The sequence below is a fragment of the Prorops nasuta genome, unplaced genomic scaffold, assembly GCF_024137725.1.
Source record: "Prorops nasuta isolate Cenicafe-Biocafe unplaced genomic scaffold, Cenicafe_Pnas_1.2 PNAS00003, whole genome shotgun sequence".
In the NCBI taxonomy this organism is placed as follows: domain Eukaryota; kingdom Metazoa; phylum Arthropoda; class Insecta; order Hymenoptera; family Bethylidae; genus Prorops; species Prorops nasuta.
The window spans coordinates 2,572,487-2,587,429 of NW_027116800.1; the positions used below are offsets into that span (position 1 = coordinate 2,572,487).

General features: G+C 44.5%; 1 protein-coding gene across 1 annotated transcript in view; it reads left to right on the forward strand.

Annotated features, from left to right (window-relative positions):
* Positions 1-905: 905 nt before the first annotated feature.
* Positions 906-14,943, forward strand: part of sowah (sosondowah) — a 90,327-nt gene continuing 76,289 nt past the window's right edge. Inside the window, exons 1-4 of the mRNA XM_066746157.1 lie at positions 906-1,051; positions 1,223-1,284; positions 1,599-1,997; positions 2,128-2,277. Coding sequence (XP_066602254.1) covers positions 925-1,051; positions 1,223-1,284; positions 1,599-1,997; positions 2,128-2,277 — 738 coding nt within the window. The 5' untranslated portion in view covers positions 906-924. The remainder of the gene's footprint in view (positions 1,052-1,222; positions 1,285-1,598; positions 1,998-2,127; positions 2,278-14,943) is intronic.

A 14,943-nucleotide genomic window follows, 5' to 3' on the forward strand; every position in this document is an offset into this window, starting at 1 on the left:
TTCTTAATTACGAACAATTGTAATGAGCGTTAAGAACGCCCTATCCTTGCCATCTCTGTAATACGCATGATAAACGCACGGGCGAACGTGTATTATTATGATCCACCATACTTTTATATATACAATAATTAATATCTACTTTACAGCTTTATCTCACAGTAAACTTTTATAGGATAAGCTATGTTTTTCTGCAGATTAATGATTTAAATGCAATTTTTGATGCACGTGCTCGTAATGCAATTTGCGCACCAGTCCATTTGGACCTTATATACATCGCTTATTGAAAAGGCTTTGTAAATTATTTATGTGTGCGAATAAGTCGATGTAATGTATATACATACTTTTATAGAGACGTTGAAAATAATTCCAATAAATCCAGCTGCCAATATATTTTCTGATAAATTGATTATTGGAACGTTGTATATATGTATTAAATAACTCATGTATGCTCTTTTTCGTTTTTTTTTTTTTTTTTTTTTTTAATATTTGATATATCTTGCCAGTCTCTTATAAATTGCATTATCCTTTTTTGTCAAACTTTCAATAAAGCAGTTGGACAATCTAATTTTGACGACAGAAGAGCAATAATAATTTTTCGTAAATCTGTAGTAGTGGAGAAAAAGCAATTATTCAAAAAGGAATTTTTTTTATTCACGAGAGGGAAAGAGTTTAATTTTTTCGATGGAGATTATTTTAAATGCAGAACAATCGGCTCGATTGAATCTGAACGTGAACGGAATACCGCGAGTCCGATAACTCGTGAGCCTGTGTGCGTATGTGTAGTACACTATTATGTGTTACGATGTATCGGGAAGACCGTACAAATAGCTGCTTGCTGTGGAGAAAGGAAATTTCTTTACCACGGGAGTCGTTGGTTTGTCGACCGCCGCTGGAGTCGCTGGCGTATCGATTAGTACAGGAAAGATGGCGACGCCCAGTGAACTGTCTATCGAAGAAATACGTAAATATATGCTGGAGAATGGTGGCACAGTGCGTAATCACGACTTGGTGAAGTATTTTAAAGGATTCCTCACGGATCCTGTGACCAGAGGTAAGACTCGTTTCCTTCAAGACCATCAGCGTTGCGAAGCTAGTCGTGTAGCTGTAACCTAGCACATCTGACATGCTCAATAGAACCATGCTTGCATTCCTTCGACGAATGTTATTGTTATAATGAAAAACAACAAACGGATAGAGTTTAGTGAATTGTTTTGATTTACAGTGGAAGCCAGGAATCGCTTCAAGGAATACGTGAACATTCTAGCAACAATAAAAAATGAGGAGGTAGGTCACAGTCTCGATGTTTTCCTTTCTTGACAGTAAACGAGTAGCGACTTGTTGCGCGCCGTGCAACGTTGCCGGCTGTAACCTCGTGGCGCGGAAAAGGAACATTTCAAATTTTTTTCAAGAAACTTCCAAATTTAATTATTTTAAATTAAAATTTTTTTGAAAACCAAATAGGGATTCTAAGATTAAATAAAAATTACAATTATTAAAGTGAAGAAATCGACAGTTTGAATATTATTCACGCTGAGAAAAAATGTCTCGGTGTACGTATCCGAAAATCTCGTTTACCAAATATTATTGTACTTTCTTAGGGAGAAAAGTTTCTAGTCTTGAAGAGAAAATATCGGGAAGCATCACTGGATCTCTCGTCTCCACAGCTGGTCGTCTCACCTTTTTCCTCTCCTGAATCGATTACGCCAGTTTCTCCACTTCGCGAACCTCCGCCTTATAGGCCTCCTCCACCCGCACCTCTCAGTCCCGTACCAAATACTCCAATCGAACAACAACAAATTGACGAACGATGCACGGCTCAAGAAGGGAAGAGACCATTGGTTGAAAAAGGAAGAACTAGCTGCAGTAGCACACCCGAGGAAGAATCCCTGTCATTCTCGCCACCTGTACCTCCTCGTCGCAAAAGTCAGGATAAGCTCAAGGTCGAGAACAAAGAGAATGTCGATCGCAATAAAGGAGGAACGGAAAATGTCATCAAGGTATGTGTACTTTGCGTCTCTCTCTAAAGATCGAAATTCTTAAAGAATCTTATTAAAAAAAAAAAAAAAAAAAAAAAAACCAAATCCAAAGTAAACAAGTAAAATATTCAAACTGTTTTGATTTTTCCAGGAGGACGAGGCAACGCCATCGAATCCAGGGTCAACTGAACACTTGAGTTTTCGCGAAAGAATGCAGCGCTTCAATCGAATGGCTAGTGAGACTGATCTTCCCAATAAACCAACGGGAAACACCACTCCCGTGAAGAAACGAGCAGAGAAGGTAAAGAAAATCTGAGCAATTTTTAAACGCACAGTCCACGAGTTTCTCACGCTATCTGTAGCAAGGCACGATTCCGGGGTCGTTCGGTTCGTTAGAATATATTAGATTCGAGCAGTTGGCAAGAGGACTAATAACCTTTGTATCAGCCAAGTGTATTGTATTTCGACAGAAACGTGGTAAACTTGGATAAGAATAAAGTGATCGGTGCACTTTGAAAAATGAACAATGCTTCGCAGAATTGCACACACACACACACAATCGTAAAGGTAAACAAATAAAAGGTTGAGCGAGCAGATAGGATACAATGCGTAAAGGTTGGCTGTTAATCTTGCATACGGGCATACCGAGTAAACTGCTAGTAAGGAATGAAATCCCTTATTCGAGTATCCTTTGCTGGCTGAGTTACACGCGGCGCGCAAAGTTGGCCAATGGCCCTTCCCTCTTTCTCCTCGCATAGGCGCGCGCGCATATTTCCTTCCTTCGACGATTCCTCTGAACGTTCGTGAGCCGTTTATCGCGGCGAGCAATATTCATCGCATTTGAATATCCTGCGGGCGGTATCTCGCGTAGCGATCAGGATGTTGCGCCGATGTTGCCGTAAATCATAATTAGCCTCGGCTGAAAATTAAAAGTGGTAGAGGAGGCTGTGTGTGCGCGCAGCAGCAGCAGCAGCAGCAAGAGGACACGGGGGTTCCTTTCCGCTATAGCTTGCAAAGCTTTCACCAACACCGCCCGAGTACTGCCGCCGACCTTCGTCATAATTTCGATATGTTTATCGTTCCGAACGCTTAAAGACGCCGAACCTGCCGAGGATCCCGCTGTAAAGAAGCGGAAGAACCACACCGTTGCGCTCCGAGCGCGTACACGAAGACTGCTTGATGTCTTCCTCTCAGCGATTTCGTTCCCCCGAATGGATCGACGCTCGCTTCTTTTCGAAACTTCCAACCAGCACGAGTGGACTCTGTATAGGAGTTTTAATAATTTTATAGATGGCTCGCAACGGTTTTATTAACATATAAGAAAAAAGCGTTTACCGGTAGAGAGAATAGACGATAGGAAGGCCGTGATAATTATGTATTATTCAGAAAGTGCCGCGTTCTCTCGGCGGTGCGCCTTTTATGTACGAATTCGGACAGGCGGGCCGTTAATTTTTATTGGCCTTTAGCGTGGAAAGGGTTTTGGATTGCACGGAGGGAATTCTCTCGCCTCCGGACATCCCGTAATCTCTCGGTTGCCTCCGGGAAGGCCCACTACCACCACCACCACCACCACCATCATCGCTTTGCTCACTCTTTCTTTATAATAATTATCATGCTACGTGGCCTCGCCATTTCGCCCTTCGCATCCCTAATGAGCGACTCGCCGAACCCTGTGTCGCGTGCCGCCCTCTTTGCCATCCAATTGCCGCATCAACACGTTTTACGTAATTTTCCGCCGAACTTTTATCCTAATATTCGTTATACGGGTCAATTGGGATACCGATAGCCGCGTCTCGACTCTTGCACAGCCGCTTGTAAAATTTATTTCTACTCATCAATGGACTATCTTGGTTTATATCACACTTTACGAACATTCCACCGTTTACCCGACGTACATGACGTAAGTGTGTGTCGTGTAATAACCTCGCGCAATGATAACGGACGTGAATTTATGAATGATTAAAATGCAATAAAAGCAATTATGCCATTTCCTTCTCGGAATATATGACGTCTTCATTAACGGATCTCGATGATATCTGCTAATTAGTCTATATATTAGATATGTATTTTTTCAAGGGTTTCCTTACGGTCACTGATCAACGACAGGTGTTCCGACACAAATGTGTTTCCCCCAGGTATTTTTACGCAATAGGGTTTTCTTCTGTCGCCCTGAACCACCACCTGCGTCGATAACACGACCAGTAATAACCTCTAACGTATTACAACCCCGTTACAAATCTAATGCGATCGTTTGTAAGCATTTCGGCACTTTGCCACATCTTTTCGTTTTATGGAAATGCGGGGAAAGTGCGGGTGGCAAGGAAGGAATACGCTCGAAACGCGCTTCGCTCGAGCTTCCACCAACTAAGCCCGCTTGAATACATTACGTCTTGACGCTAGACTACGAAAGACCAAACTACCACCATCAATAATTTCCTCTATATATATATATATATATACCCATTATTCCTCTATATTGTATTCCAAAGCTTGTTCCATTCACTATCATGCAGAGAAACCATATTGATAAACGTACATCGTGTTCTTTTCAAGAAAACACGTTTCAGAGTGATTTTCCATACTTTTAAGGGCTCTTATCCGACCTAATTAAATAGGAATTATTCATACTATGAATTATTCATACAAGGAAAACAAGGATTCACATTGCTTAATTGTACTTAGTCTATAATTAGAGCGGGAACAGGAGGAGGAAGCCAACAAAGACAGTGTTCGAGGTGTACTGTTAACCTTTGAGCAATTGGCCTTTGTAGTTTCAACGAAATTCCTAGTATATAATAGTTTAAATTATTTTTTATCGAACCTTTATAGTTAATATATATATATATATATGTATTAGCTGTCGAATAAATGTAAACATTCGATCGACGATTATTGTACTCGAGAACGATTGTCGAAAAATGAAGCAGCAGTTCCATAGCTGAGGAGTGATGGAGGAAAGCAAGGTTTGTAAGTTGTCGAAAACTGCAGGAGAGCACTTACTTTATGTATACACACGAGGGCATAACTGCCGAGGGGTCCTCGCAAGGAGCCTAACAAGAAGCTCGCTTTTACTTGGGCACCTCGAGGACGCGTTCTAATTAGGATCACGCGTGTACTCATCTTACGGCGCAACGCGTCTTGTCGACAGCGTCTCTTCGCCAAGCTGGAACCTATTGGATGGAGCAAGAGGATCTCGTTGGCTGCATGCGAGAGGGGGAGCGAGACCGGGAAGGCAAGGAGGGAAGATAGGACTCATCGTAAAGGAGCCTTACACGACCATGCCGAACTTGGGATTCGCCTGTATAGTTGCGCATACATTAGGGACCTTGGCTGAGAAACTTGGAGGGTAGTTTGCTCCTTGTGCAAAGTGAGCGAGCTGCTCGTCAAGGGTTCACCACCGGCTGAGACGCACCGAGACGCCCGGGCCACAGGGTGTAAACCGCACAAAGTAATCTTACAGAATGTATATGCAAAGAGGTTCCTCCACGGGGCGGACTGGGGCACAGCTTGCATGATCCCATCCGCGACAACCTCGACAAGACACCTCCCCGGGCAAACTTACCTCATACAGTTTACTTCCCGAAGCCTTCTCGACCTTCGACCGAACCTCCAACGCGGTTCTCCAAAAAACCACTCCTCTTATATCGATCTTCCGCAGATATCTTTTTTTCCTTATCGTGTTCAATACTTCGCTTTCGGGAATCAAAAGGAATCTCCCGCAATGAATCATATTCCTGTATACGACGTTCGCTCCCTCCTCCCTTTCTTCGTTTTAACGAAGAAATTCTCATCGCGACAATTTTATCTTTTAATTTGAATCTTTCGATCGCTCGAGTGGTATATCATTTTTTGCTTCGATGCGATCGCGCTGGTTAATCATTGTTTAGTCAAGAAATATGTCGATCATTAATCAACAATGCAGCGCGAGGCTCATTAAGCGCTTGACAGAAGCACCTGGGCCATTAGCGGTTTTGAGCGGCTCGTACTTGCAGGGCGTAGCGAAAAATCATTTACACGGGCAAAGTGCGTAAATTTGTTGGTAAAAAAGAATGAGCGGAGTAGGTTATTCGTATTAAATCTCGTAAAACGATCCATTCTCCTACTTAATCTCCGCCCCTAACTAGCGTGACGGATTACTTGGCACAAAGGCCACTTACAAATCGAAAGTGTTTCGATGCGATCCATCAGTACCCTCGCTCTCCCTCCTCCCTAATGACCCACCTTCTTTTAAAGAAGCAGCTTATCTTTCAATTTACATCTCGGGTCCCGTTCATCAAGGATTCCCGACCGTTTTGCGTGCTCGACAGCGGAACCATGCCGCGTATATCATTGTTTGCTCAGAAAATATTTCGTGCATCAATCAGAATCTCGTTACGAAATTCGAGCAGTCGACAGAGACGTTTCGCAAATTTTACATCGCCGTACGGTTAAACGGGACGCACGGATCAGCAACGCGGAATTCATCAGCTCACTTGACTTATGTTAGATGAACAGATAGCAGCTAATTCTGATAATAAAATCGTTTACATCTTGTTGCTTTAATTAGGCAAATTCTCGCTGTTAAGAAAGCCCCGAGATAAGGGAGCGTACACTCATTATCTAGGAAAATTTATAGACGCGCTTTGCTACGTTGTATACTCTGCCGGTCATTAAGCTTTTTACAACGATATCACGCTTTCATCGTGTTCTCACGAGGAGAGGCCAAGGGAAAACAGCCGGTCACTCGATACGCGCGTATAGTATATATAGAGACGCTGCTGCGAAAGCCTCATCGTCCGTTCGTTATTTCTCTCTTCTATATACGGACCCAAAAAAGCACTTACGAAACTACGATTAAGGCTTCCATAGTTACCCGAACAATATTTCAGATGGAACGAAGCAATTTGTCAACGGGAATTGAAATAGCATTTCTCCAATCGCGCTGGAATAATCTAGTGGCAATTGATAAAATTGAATCAGAGATCCGATGGTATCTAAGAGTTAACGTAGGACCGTGTACGATAAATAATTTATCGGGACGTATATGATTTAGTCATAGCAAGCTGTCCGAATAGGTTGATGAGGCTTGGTCCAATTTTCTTGACGTCGTCAGATGTGTATCAAATTTACACATAGGTTTAGTGGTACATGGCGGACCAATATAAACAAGCTTGTCTACAGCAGCAGTTAGCACCCACTGTTTCCATGTAGCAGCGTTAGATACGCCTAACAGGTCTGCCGACGTTTATTCCGAGCCATTACGAGTTAATCTCGAAGACATACGTACTCCGTATTATCATTTAAATTGGTACCGTTTATGCATGTACATAAAATTTGTTTCCACGTTAATGGTCCACTTGACCATAGCTTCAATTGTTGCTCCATGGCTGTGCGACTCTCGGAATGACCGCTTTTCTTTTACGCATTTTATTCCTTTCAAATGAATCATTTTTATGAATGAATTTGTCTCCCGTTGCTTATTCCGCTACCGTATGCTATATTGTTTAGATGGATAAATGGACCCGTCGCTTTTTTCATTCAAGCTTTAAATAGCCGTCATTACATCAGTCGTTATGCGAAGATTGGTTGTACGCGTAACAGTGTATGATTTATACGAGAGTCTGAACGATTGTGACTGTCGTACGAAAGTGAAGGACTCCACCCTTCCTGGTCGTATCGTTCTTGGTGGTCCGTTTGTGGGATCTTAACTTTTGGTATCGCTCGGAAATCATGCACGGCGACGATCATTCGTCAAGAAGTCGCCAGGAATGTATGCAAATTTTTAATGCAAATCAGAATGAGCAGCGGCGAGTCTCTCCGAGCCAAGACTTCTCTCGTTGAAATATACCCATTTTTTCTTCATCCACTTTTTTACGGGATCAACCGACTTATTGGTTATAAAAACGTTATCAGCGTTATCAAATCGATGCGAAGGACGTGTAATATAAATTTATAAAAATGGTTAAAGCAAATCACGAGGATGAGTGTATCGACAAATGGCTGTCAATAGACAAAGGGGGCGTATCTTTGGACGTTCTTACACGACATTAGCTGCAGATGAATGTAGATAGTGTCTCCAATCGTGAAATGCACGGCGGGAGCGTGGATATCTTCGAACTGATCGGCCGCATGGGCCCAAGGGATGCTTGATCGAGTCATTGTGTTTCTTTTGTGTGCAACGCGAATTCTAGCAGCAGGCAGCACTAAAGGAATGACTCTTGGTGATTTGTCATCGGCATTGTAGAAGCTGATCCCGCTCGAAATACAAATAGAGAGTCTTCTTTTGGGCAACTGCATGCTTTATTCGTCTAACGCTATTCATATAGAATTTTACAACCATTTTGATCTGTAGTGGATGAAGTAATGGGTCCGATGTGAGTCTTTATCACACATCATTGTCATACTCCAATAGCACAAATATCTTCGGGACATCCTTAGACTGCTCAGGGAATATCCTGCACACTTTCAGTAGACATGCCGAGAACGTCCTCTGATAACAAATTTACCGATAGATACTATATATAGTTACAGATTCTCATATTAACATCATTGCGTCAGTACGAACACGTAACCGAATATATGTTTGGCGCACAGGTGACTCTGCAGAGTCGCGAGCACCTGGTTTTTATTGGTGCTTTTCAGGAGCGTTTCGCCGAATTTGCATTCCTTAAATACCGAACGGATGATCTTTCGTTAAATGGTCGAACGTCCGTGGGTTGTGGCCAGTACTCGTATATATATAGGTGCGCGGCACGGTGCGACGTTAAACCAAGAGGGTTAACCTCTTATCAGAGATCTGAGTCGCGCAGTGAGCGGCTATTTGTATTCATAAGTCCACGGGAGGCCGGCGCTCGGGCCTCTGGACCCTTTCCTAGGGCTGTCTGGAGCTCGAAGAGTGCCCGTGGAGTTCCTCCGGGATGTCGGACCATTCGTCCTGGCCACATCTGTCCGAACGATAGGTGCGGAAGAAGGAATGAGCCAACGGGGAGGAAGAATTATAATATACCGACGAATGTTGAATGAATTAAAGGAGGAATATCGGATATCAATTCTTTCCAGGGCAAACTAAATGGAGAAGTATTACGATGCACCGTGGAGATGAACTGATAACAAACTTTATTATTGCACGGGGATTCTTTTATCGAGAGAGAGAGGGAGAGAGAGAGAGAGGACGTCGATCAATGAGAGAACTATCGATAGGAATAAATTAGAGGAGCTAGAAACTTACTTTGACTGACGAATGTGGTTGAGAGAAGAGTGCGTGGTTAAAAAAATGTGCGTAGCTTGCGCACTGGAGAATGTGACCAGTCATCGAGTTATTTAATTTTTCGAGGCACCCCCGTCGCGCGTGTTTGCTCAGCCCCGCTGTGAGCACAAATTACCTCGCGACCGAATCAACTCGAGCAAAACTCTCGTCCTCGAACGGCGTTCTACGCCCTTGACTGAATCCATCAGTGCCGATGATGCCTCGATACGCCCTAATCTCACCAAAATGATCTCCCGCACCAGCACGGAAGTCTCCCAGCGTCAAACCCCCGAATCACAGAAAATTCAACATAATCGATTTTTCACGGTCACTCCTCCTCATTGCCACTCAATGAATTTCTAAAAATTACCTCATACATCAACTGTCATATGTAAATTATGCACTAGACTCCCGTGTTACTGTTACACCGAAGCGTTCCGCGCAGTTATAGAACCAAATAATGAGATTACTTTCCTATGGACTTCATTATTAAACTGTTCTTCAAATATATGACCAATTACATTGGGACGGCGCTTAAACGCGAATTCGGACTATGACCAGCGTATAATAAGTGGGATTTTCGGGTCGTTTATTGTGACGTTCGTTAAAGCTTAATGCCTCTATCCGGATGATCTGACGAACATTTCCTGGCTGAATAAGCTAATCGAGGGTAGCGTCGAATCCCTGCAATGTTCTCTGTGTGTTTCCGAAGCAAGCAACGTAGCAAGCACCTGACCCCCTTAGATCCGGGGACACGGGACCAAAACGGACATGGCCGCGCGACGGCAACGTGGTCTAGGCGCGTATACATATATAGTATGTATATATATATATATATACGGTCAGCCCACTTCGCTATCTATATGCTAATCCATTGAGATGGTACCCGCTGATTACACCTCGGAATTAGTCCAGTGAGCGGGGTATCAGGGTCGCACAGACAGGCTTGCTGTCCCTATACCTTGGTACCTTTATCCGACTTTAAACACGCATCTCTCCCTGTTTCCCTGCCCCCCCTCTCTTCTCTCTCTCTCTCTCTCTCTCTCTCTCTCTCTCTCTCTCTCTCTCTCTCTCTCTCTCTACCTGTCTGCCTCGTTGCCTGGCCGCACGCACGCACGCACACCAAGGCACGACCTGACATTGCCCTCCTTCACGCAGGACCCGCTCTGACTCGGCACTTCCAGTTCGTTAGCCCGTGTTAATAACGTTAAAGAGGATGCGATAAACTCGTTAGGAGACCAGGCTGAGCGCAGAGACCTCTCGCGGACCGCTTCACTCCCAGCGCATGACGATATATCTTTCTTCTCTCCTACGCCAATAACGGGGATAACTCGACTCGATTCCTCCGGTAAACGCCGCATCTCCCATTTTCCTTTCTAAATTTGTCGCATCCACCGTATGGACACGGATACCTGTATAGATCGACTCTTGGAAATTCCGCGCTCCGCTCGGAGATGAGCTCGCTCCTACTGAATAATGTGGACTCTTGTCGAGCCAAACAATTATTGATAGCGTCAACCCTCTCTCAACGGCGCCGTTCTAATAAACGCGAATCAAAAACTTGTCTAGACAAGTTAAGTACATCATAATCGGAGAACGGTCTTAATTGCATTCCATATTCCATTATAATTAAGCGCTTCGCCGCATATCGGATCAATGAAATCGCACGCTTTCCGTTAGACGACAATGAATTCTCCTTTTTGTCGATAATCGCGAAACAAGTGCATTTTTAGTCTCGCTCTCGCGCTGCAATAGTCTCGCGCGAAGATATCGGTTTTTCGAGGGTGCTCGAGGCTGCTCGATGATCGTTACATGTTTCTGAAGAGGACGGAAACTATGACATCGTCGGCAGACCAATCGACCAACGACAGCAATACCGAAATTGCACTGCTGCCGAGTACCGCGCGGTAAATTATTAGCCGACGGGAATATGATCGCGCTACGCGTATTGCGGAGTCGAGGTACACCCCAGGAACAAGCTAGGTACCTACGAATATAATCCTGTCATCGCACGCGGGTTGTGCAGTGATAGAGATGGAGCGAGAGGAGAGGGGGATAGACTAACCGTGCGAGCGTCGATTCTCCATGTTCCCCATCCGGAGCAAATTCGACGTGTGCCGCCCGCGAAAATACGGGCCGCCGGTTATGAATCACTCTCTATACCACGATGGCCCACCTAATAATCGCCGCCGGTACTCTCTCTCTCTCTCTCTCTCTCTCTCTCTCTCTCTCTCTCTCTCTCTCTCTCGCGCGCGCGCGCTAATTTCTCTTCCAGCATGTAGTAGTCCCTGTCCTCCGATAGCTTGTCGAATTACGACCCAACGAAATCTCGACAGCCGTGATTATTTGCCTTTCGATAAAAAAATTAATCGGCTCGTGTCCCGACTCCCGGGAAACCACTTGTCAGCCGCGTTAAATTATTGCTTATAATGAGTTATAGCCGATGTCTAATAAATGTACAAGCTCTGTTCTCGTTACGACTACACAGCTCCATTTTTGTACGAGCTCGTTCTGCTATCCACTTTTCGAAAGTCTTTGAGGTTCCAGGTGCTCCCACGGGACCCTCTTTTATCAATCGGACGTTAATTTGTAACTCCGCTCGTGTAATAATCTTTTTTCTTCTCTAGTAAGAACTTTAATTTGTTTTATTTGCAATTCCCATTGTTTTTTCTTGAGCTTTTCAGCCTACGCAATATTCATTTGTTTCTTTTTCTTTAATCGAGTAATTTGTAATAGTTTAATGGATGATATGATGCACGAGGATTTATTAAACGTAGCAGAAGAGACTGAACCAAGTTATTCCATAATAATCTCGACGATTACGGACTATAATTGTATTAGTGGAGGGATATGGATGGCAATAAGGAGAAGCTATAACGAGTGGAATTCTTGCGATTGCTTTTGGCCAAAGCCTTTGGATTACGATTGTGAAGGATAGCGCGAGCGATGGAAGTGGCGTGGGTTGCGGGAGGCTAGGTAGGCATAATGATAGTGGTCGTTGGGAGGCGTCGCCGAACCGAACGCTGAATCACCCAGCGAGAGTTTTCCTGTCAGCGGCAGCGCGGCCACCGCCACCGACGAAACCCCGTGGAATTGCCTCGTACGCCTCGAAATGAATGCGCGAACGCCCATTAGGGGAATAAATCAGGCCAATGTTATCCGCAGGATCGCATAATCGATCTCGACTGCGCAACTAATCCAAGCCTAATCGTTCTGTCGCCAAAAGTTTCTTCGCCATTCAAGGTCCTTCCCTTTCTCTCCCTAAAATCCCACGGATACTATATATATATATATATATATATATATATACCTATATATACGTGCACGGAAACCGGTCTAAGCCATGGATATATATATACGTACGTGTCTCCGGCTCGACCGCGAAACAATCGTTTTTCGCACGCTCGTCCATTATAAATTGGCAAAGTTGGTCAAGTCGATTAAGTCCTGGCATATCAGCTTTTTCCAACTTCCTCGATCGTCATTGCGCGGAGCTCTTGTCGTATAGCTAAAGTTTTCATTTATAGGAACCGCGTACGCTGCTGAATGATATATGTGGCGAATTTTGGTCAGCCCGAACACTCGGTAGGATTCTCCCACGCAGCCCTTAATTCCGGAGGTTGTTGAGGACAAATTCGAGAGTGCGCGACGAGTGGAGAAAATGTTTTGTTAGCATTGGGCTTATTGGCCGGCAAATGTTGGCGCGCTGTTAGGCGTGTATGGATGGCCCCCAGGTTATAATAAAGCTAATTTTGCGGAGCTCTCGAGGCAGCTCGTGCCGCAACATGTTTTGCCTCTCGTTGTTAACCCCACCCACCTCCCGCTCCTTTTCACCGAAATCCTCCTCACCCCACTTTCCCTGCGTACGTCTCGTTCGCTCTACAACCGAATATATTTATATGCCCCCTCGGAGGGTAGCACACGCTCGCTTATTAAAACGTTTCCACCCTGCAAAAGCGGCTCATCCTTCGTCCTTATCGCTCCACCTATTCGTAGCTTTCATTATATATCCTAGCGAGTAAAGGGACCACTGCACGTGCGCGCTTTTCACCATACCTGCTGCTCATGGTGCTGATGCTCTTGTGTTGCCGTTCCTGCCTGTGTACACGAAATTAGAAGCGCGAAAGTGCAAGCTTAACTGCAGGAACCTGTTTCCAAGTCAACGCTGATCCCGTCAACAATAACAATTGGGGATGATGCCGCTGGCTACTCCCTAACTACCATGCGGTTTTTAATATATATACCTATACCAGCAGCCTCCATACTCATCCCGTTTGTTCTCCCGAGAACCATCCTAGTTTATCCAAAAAAACAAATATAACATTTCAATTGAAATATCTGCTTCCTGCGAAAATCCGATGAAACTGATGATCGTGTCTCGTAGATATCGAGCGTCCCAAAAGTTTTACGCTATATCCTGCCAAAGTTTTAAGTGCGTGTTCAGGTATTTTCCAAGTTTGACCCTTCTAGTTTGTCCCTTGTATAGCGTACACATATATGTATCTCTTGGTCCTTCTAATCGAAGCCTGCAACTCTTCATATATATATATATATAGACGCTCGCTTTTTTCACCGTGGCAGAGACGAAAAACGTGGCTGCATACGTCATCCGTAAGAATTCTCTCACGGCGCGAAAATCTTCATCAGACGATGAAGCTTCGGCAGGGCGGCGCGTTACGTCGGATTTAATGAGCAACCAGAAGAGTTTAATCATCCCAGTGTATTAATGAACTCTCGGTTCTCTCGATTAAAATATTAATTACGTTGGAACAATGACGCGGTGACGGGTGGAAGCGCCAGTTTGGGTATTGATGAGAGAAAACGAAGATGAGAGAGAGAGAGAGGGGGGGGGGGGGGTTAAGTTAGCAGGTGGAGAAGAAAAAAGGGTTGGTAAGGTCTCTCTGTTGCTTGGTTCCGAGTTGGAGAACAGTGCTGTGATGCCATTACGATTAACTCGGACCTATAAGCTTATCTGATAACTATGCCATTATGTACCTCTCGGGCTCGTGGCTCAACGTCGCTGACTGGTCCGTTTGTCTGGTGGTTCGCGGGCCCTGTGGTCTACCTCTACCGAGGAGACCACAATTTGCATATCTCTCCGCTGAGATACCAACAAACAAGTGTCTCCTTCTCGGCGATTCCATCGAATATCTTTCCCCCAACATCTCCGAATCATTTAAAAATCAATCTGTAATCTTTTCACGATGCTCTCTACTCTCCCGACTAATCTTCCGACCAATATTCACAGTTTACCGTTCCGTGACAACGCGCGTTGTTTTTCGTCGCATCCGTTTCAACGGTGCCAGAGTGAGGAAGTGAAAGCTCGAAGGCTCAGAGAGCTCGGATAATATTGAGAAGGATTTCGGGTAGAGTATATATATATATATATATATATAACTGTGCGCGAACTGCTGTCGGCTATCAGGGCGCGTACAACTGTCGAGCAATAACAAGAGCTTATTGAAAATACGATTGTCGAATCACTGATGTCGGATAGCGCGGGCGGACCACGCATGTAAATGTGTGTGTGTATATATATATATATATATAATAAAGACTACCCCATCAGAGTGCGAGAGTCGCTTTCGCAGCAGAAACGTACAACTGGCTGGCGTTAGCCCATGAAAGCTGCTGGGAACGCAGCTCGGTGAACCACCTGACGCACCAGGGGGTCAGTGATTCTCAATCCAATAGCGTGCCTCCATTAGGGGACTAAGCAGTGCGCGGACTTTACCGATCTGG